At 38.0% G+C, this 6,220-nt stretch overlaps 1 protein-coding gene across 1 annotated transcript in view; it reads right to left on the minus strand.

Annotated features, from left to right (window-relative positions):
* HTR4 (5-hydroxytryptamine receptor 4) overlaps nucleotides 1–5,540 on the minus strand; it is a 172,099-nt gene extending 166,559 nt beyond the window's left edge. Inside the window, exon 1 of the mRNA XM_054975547.1 lies at nucleotides 5,507–5,540. Coding sequence (XP_054831522.1) covers nucleotides 5,507–5,532 — 26 coding nt within the window. The 5' untranslated portion in view covers nucleotides 5,533–5,540. The remainder of the gene's footprint in view (nucleotides 1–5,506) is intronic.
* Between the last annotated feature and the right edge of the window lie 680 nt (nucleotides 5,541–6,220).

The raw sequence follows: 6,220 nt of genomic DNA on the forward strand, positions 1-6,220 counted from the left end.
CAGAACACCACACAAATTACCAGAGGGGGAAACAGACTGTTCTATTGTAATGTACACAGTAACTACACTATGGCCATTTCCACACATCTTAAAAACAGCACCAGGCTCACCCAATGCTGGCGGCTTCTTCGTGTAATTTCTGATGTCATGTTTCCAAAACAGATGCAGGCAGTTATGATTCCATTTTCGTGGCGCCAAAACAAGGAATCATAACTGCCTTCATCTGTTTTGGAAACGGTGATGTCAGAAATTGTGCAAAGAGGCTGCTAGAGTTCAGTGAGTGTGGCGCTATTTTTAAGACATGAGGAAACAGCCTATATCCCATTCTTTACTTTGGGATGTTCACTCAGAAAAATTCAAACACTATACAAACATATGGAGCCAGAGGTTACTAGCACAGGATTCATGAGTGAGGTTCAACTTTACCACCAACCCATTACATAGTATTTGTACTTAGCAAGCAACTTGACTACTGGACTAGGGGTAATCAGAAGTGGAGTATGTAATGGACATGCCCCAGCCAGAAGCAAATTGTTTCCTCACTAAAGCAAGAAAAGGAGTTCTTTACAAAACAAGCTCCTTACATATACCATGAAATCCAAGCAGTGCTTTCTTCTGGACTACAACCATACCTGCTGTCTTGTCAGGCAATAACATTCCTTCAGGATATTCTGAATATTAACAACTTTAAGATATGATTGGCTACTGAGCTCAAAAATACCAGCTTTCAGTTTGAACCAAGGCAAGTATGGAATCTCAGGTGAGATCACCGGTTTTACGCAGTTGTTAAGTTGAAGTTCTTGGCTTGGTTCATGATCTTCAACCTACTGCCATATGTGAGCATACAAATTGGGCCAACACATGGCCTGACCAGCTCGTGATTTGACCTCTGCATGCCTTGATGGGGGAGTGAGGTAGGTTCAGCATGTAAGACAATGCCCCTATAGGAATAATTATTTTAGGACTTATCATGAACAAGTCATCTTCAGTGCTGGTTTGTTCTCTGATGGGCCAGTAAGGTCTATGATCTCGTTTAACCTTGCTTCTGCATGGCTGTCCTTGGACATGCAGGGGTCTGAGGGTCTGTAATTCATGGTCTGCCATTGAGTGGTCTCGCAATGAGTCATTGAGAGGCTCTGTGTCCACCAGACTGTACATTTTCTTGTCTTTGATGGGATCTGGTGCAGAGGTGGAAGGATTGTAGTAGCTCTGAAAAGTGTGCCTGCCACTGGATGTCATCTTTCTGAAGTTATTGGAGCATCCTTTGTAGGCACGTAGGAGCTTTTACAATGGGCTTGGAAATGATGGCCTCTGGACAAACACATACAGGTAGCATTTAGCCACAGCAAACACAATTGCCAGAAGTTCCTTTTTGAGCCGCATGTAGTTTTACACAGCCCATGTCTACACTCTAGCTTTTTGCATACAGTGTTGTTTTTGCAAACACAACTTTATTTATTTATTTATTTAATTCAACTTATACCCCACCCTTCCCACTAGCCTCAGCAATGGTAAGAGCTCTCGTTCTACAGGTATCCATAGCCCGTTCAAGGTTGAGTGCAAGTTTTTTCTAAATGTTTTCCCTTAAGCATGCAATCAGTTATGCTGATTATAATCTTGTCTCTTACTGTAAGGTCCTGAGACAGGACAAACGTGCAACACTGGGCTTTTTTTCTAAGCTTGGTGTCAAAATAATCTATTCCAGCAGCCTCATTATATTGTAATTGCCAGAACTGGTATCTTTCAAACACAGGATTTTTCCTGGGTTCACAGTAAAAGTTCAAGGCTGTTAAAACCTCTACTACAGTTTTATTGGCAAGGTCTGCAAACACCCCTTGCATATTATTAAAAATACCAAGGGCCTTTTCTGCTATGCAATGAAGCAAGACTGAAATTTCATAATCTTTAGACTCCGGTTACAGCTTTAATTTCTGTTCCTGTCATTTCCAGTTCTCCACCGCTACCCCCAAAACAGGAACGTTTTGTTTACATGGCAAAAAACCTTTAAAAAAAAAAAGTCTGGGCATACCATGAGGAATTTGGTCAAAAATAATCAGATATTTTTCATGTAGAAAAGAAACAAAGCTCCAAAGATGGGCATGTTATAGAGCCGAAGCCATTATCTTTACAGGGAAGTGGTCCAGAAAGCCTGTTTATGATCTATAATGACATATTTTACATAATGTGTTCTTCTCCTTTCTTTAAGAACTGACCTCATACAACCCTCTCAAGAAATATTAATCTACTCACCTTATCAGAAGCTTTCAGTTTGGCTCCCTGTCCTAATGAATGCAACATATTCCACTGTTTATAATGTTAGCTTTGCCCCAGTTCAATTTGTCAAGAGATGTCTGGGACTCACGAACTATAAACAATATCAATACAGCCTGGAAATCTGGCAACCAAACAAAGATGCTTTCTCACCACATTTTGGCAGTGCTGCGCACCTGTTTTTCTTTTCTTTTTTTTAATAGATTTTTATTGGATGGTTAACATACACATAATATTGCTACATTTTACTTATTCCCCATATACCTACTATATGCTTCCCACCCCCTCCCTTCCCCCTTTCTTTTATTGACTTCCAACAACACTACAACCCCCCGTTTCTTATCACTAATTCTGCCTTCTACTTGTCATTTTAAAATTATTGGTAAAGATTTAATTTATACCTTATCTTATTTAATAACTTTCAAAAGACCATAATTGTCCTTTAACGTCCCACCTTTTCTCTAAATGTTTTCTCAATTTCCCCCAATCCTCAAAAAATTCTTTTGGATCTTGATGTCTCAATTTTCTTGTTAATTTGTCCATTTCTGCCATGTACAACAATTTTTGTATCCACTCTTCAATCTCTGGTATTTCTTCTTTCTTCCAATATTGTGCATACAAAGTTCTTGCCGCTGTTATCATATAGTAGAATAATACTTTGTCTTTTCTATTAATGTCCTCTAAATGCAAAGACAATAATAACATTTCTGGATTCTTAGCAACATTCTTTTGGAGTATTAACGACATTTCAGTACACATTTTAGACCAGAAGTCTCTAGCCTTGCCACAAGTCCACCACATATGAAATAGAGAACCTTCGTGTTCCTTACATTTCCAACACTTGTTGGATAGCTGTTTGTTAGCATTGGCTAACTTTTTTGGTGTTAAATACCATCTATATATCATTTTGAAGCCATTCTCTTTGATACTGGTACATGTTGAAATTTTTAAAGTATTTTTCCACAATTGCTCCCATGCTTCCATCGTTATCTCATTATTGCAATTTATCGCCCATTCTACCATTTGTACTTTAACTGTCTCATCTTCTGTATACCATTTTAACAGTAACTTGTACATTTTAGAACTTATTTTATTACTATCCCCCAGTAAAAGTTCTTCTAACTCTGAATTTTTGTTCCTAAAGCCTGTCTTCCTTTGGTCTGATTCAAATAAGTCTTTGATTTGTCGATATTGTAGCCAGCCATATTTAAATGATATTTCCTCATTCAGTCTAAGTTTAAATTCTGCGCACCTGTTTTTCTGAACATTGGGTCAACTCGTCTGATGTCAGGATGATATGCTTTTGTGTATGTGAGCGTGATTTCTCCAGCACTTCCACAACTCGTTTCTGCATGTGCATCATATGGAAGTTTGCATTTAATTTCTTATTCTATAAACCAGCTGTCTGATTAGCATGCGGATAGGTCCAAACTGAACTCTCAGATAGCATAAATGCACACAGATGTGGTAAATACAAAAGGATACTAAACTGTCTATTTTTAAAAAAATAATCAATTCCTTTATTTTCTTCTTTTGTGCTTCTAATGTTATAATAATTTTCATTATTTGTAGCTTCAGATATTTGTTAAGCTATTAAAAATAAAAACACCAAAGTAGCATTAACTGTTTTGTTAAAGCTCTATTTACTGAAGAAGTTTAATGGAAGGGATACTGCTGCATTACTTACCTGTTAAGGAAAAAAATCCCCAAATAACTAATTAAAAATCTTAATTTAAAAAGTTAACATTCTCTAATTGAGCGATCAGAGGGGGTGAAAGCAAAAAGGAAACCAATGAGGTGTTACACTGCTGTATCTCTGAGATGCGTTGGTGGAGCATCCCAGTAGAGTGTTGGTGTAGCAACAGCACAGAGAGCAAGGCCAGTATATATATCTCTGTGCAGCTCCTAAGCCACACCAGCCAGGGAACACTGTCGCCAAAACTGGTGGAAGGTTATGCCAGCAAAACCCATGCCATAGCCCATAGGTTCCCCTACAACAGGAAAGGCCAAATGCCCCTGCCCCCAGACACATGCCTGCCCACAGGCTCTGCCATAACACAGGATGCCGACTACAATTGTAGCCAATCACTCCCTGGCAGCCATCACCCTCCCCCACACTCAATAACAGCCCCCCACAATACTACGTGAACCCCAGCCAGGACACCCCATAAGTCAGTAAGTAAGGTATGTAACACAGGACTGTGTCTTAGAGGTTTCTACTATGCACACTTAGAGTGCACAATATTTTGTTTGTTTAATAATTAAAATTAGAACTCAGCCCTGTTATTTTCAGGGCAGCTAACACTACCAGATTATTAAGCATAATATCATTGACCCAGCCCATCCTATGTTCTCTATGCCCTCAGGACTCAACAGAATTGCTGCTGAGACTCCTCAGATCTCCCATAGAATTCTAGAAAACATTTGGATAATCTCTGGGGGCAGACGGTTTTAACTGGTCAACTATTCTTTGGGTAATATTTCCTCATGAACTAAGACATGAAGGAGGTGTCAGTCCTTCAGAGTATTATGATGTAGTTCTATACTTGCATACAGCCACAATAATATTTTTGAGACACACTTGAAATCTTGTTCAAAACCTTCCAAAAAAAGTTATTGAAGATTTGTGAGATAATCAACTTAGCAAAATCTTCAGCAAACTATATTTATTTTACAAAATTTGAAGCTTGCTTGGAGGTCCCATAGTTCAATGTATAAGATAATATAAATAACATATTTTGCAAGCTTGCTGCAATGATCAGATGTTGTGAAGGAGCCTGTGCTGCGCATGTTGTTTAATGTATATATGCTGTAATTTTTAAACAAATATACAGCAGCTGCATTCTTTGCCAACTTTTATTAATTTCAATTGTTTGCTCATGAGGAACCCCAAGAAATAGTACAAAAACACGGTTTAAGTCTCAGCTGATCTAGTCTCTGAAATTGTTGTAGCTTAACTTATTGAAACACAGACCTATGGCACAATGTATTTCTATACATGTTGATTACAAGACAGTGATCATCACCAACCATACACACACATCAAAACTTGTATGTATTACTTGGCAGCAGTCCTTTCATGTTGCACTTAGCTATCCTTTCATAGTGCAAGCAATCAGAAAGAAAGTGCACAGACATACCATCTTGTAAACACAGCTTGTTGTTATGGACCTCCCAGGATTCAACAACCAGAAAAAGCAAGCACAATCCAATCAAACTGCACACCATTTCCTACCTCACATTAGCATCAATTGCTTCCATCACAGGCAGCAGGGATGGAAAACTGGGAGTTCAGCATCCATAGAAGAAATGCGGTCCTACAGTAAAAACAGTTAAAAGGGGACAGTGATTATCTTGGGGCCAGAATTACCTAGTATTTTCCCTCAATGTGCCTATTTTAATGTTTCTGCACAGAAAAGCTGCTGATCAATTAAAACAGGGGGAAAGTAATGACAATTTTAATAAGTATTTGAAAATTACATTCTACTCCTGTCACATAAAGTAGGAATCATTTTCTTTGCAAGCCACAGAAGCTTCCTGCTTCACTGCCAGCATTTCAGGTGCTGATTCATTAACAATAGTTACTATTTCACTGCTAAGTTGTAACTTGTTGGACTTTATTGTATTTTTATTATGTTTCATTTATTTTAACTGCTATAAATTGATTATGATGTGAACCACTTTGAGCTCTTAACCAAAGAGAAGCGGTATAAAAAACAAAACAAATAAATAGAAAATAAAGTAACAATGAAATCACAAATGTGTGCAATCTATGTCTTCTTTTTTAATTGCACACATCTATGACTGAGAAAACTGTCTCTCTATGTGGACAAATGAATGTTATTCATATGTGCACAATGATACGTGCACAAATGAATGTTATCTTAATTCAAATATGGAAGACGTGGGCCAGTTCACATGTTCTCAGGTTGGGAAAGACAGACCAGAA

The sequence above is a fragment of the Eublepharis macularius genome, chromosome 4 (genome assembly GCF_028583425.1).
Source record: "Eublepharis macularius isolate TG4126 chromosome 4, MPM_Emac_v1.0, whole genome shotgun sequence".
NCBI classification, from domain to species: Eukaryota; Metazoa; Chordata; class Lepidosauria; order Squamata; family Eublepharidae; genus Eublepharis; species Eublepharis macularius.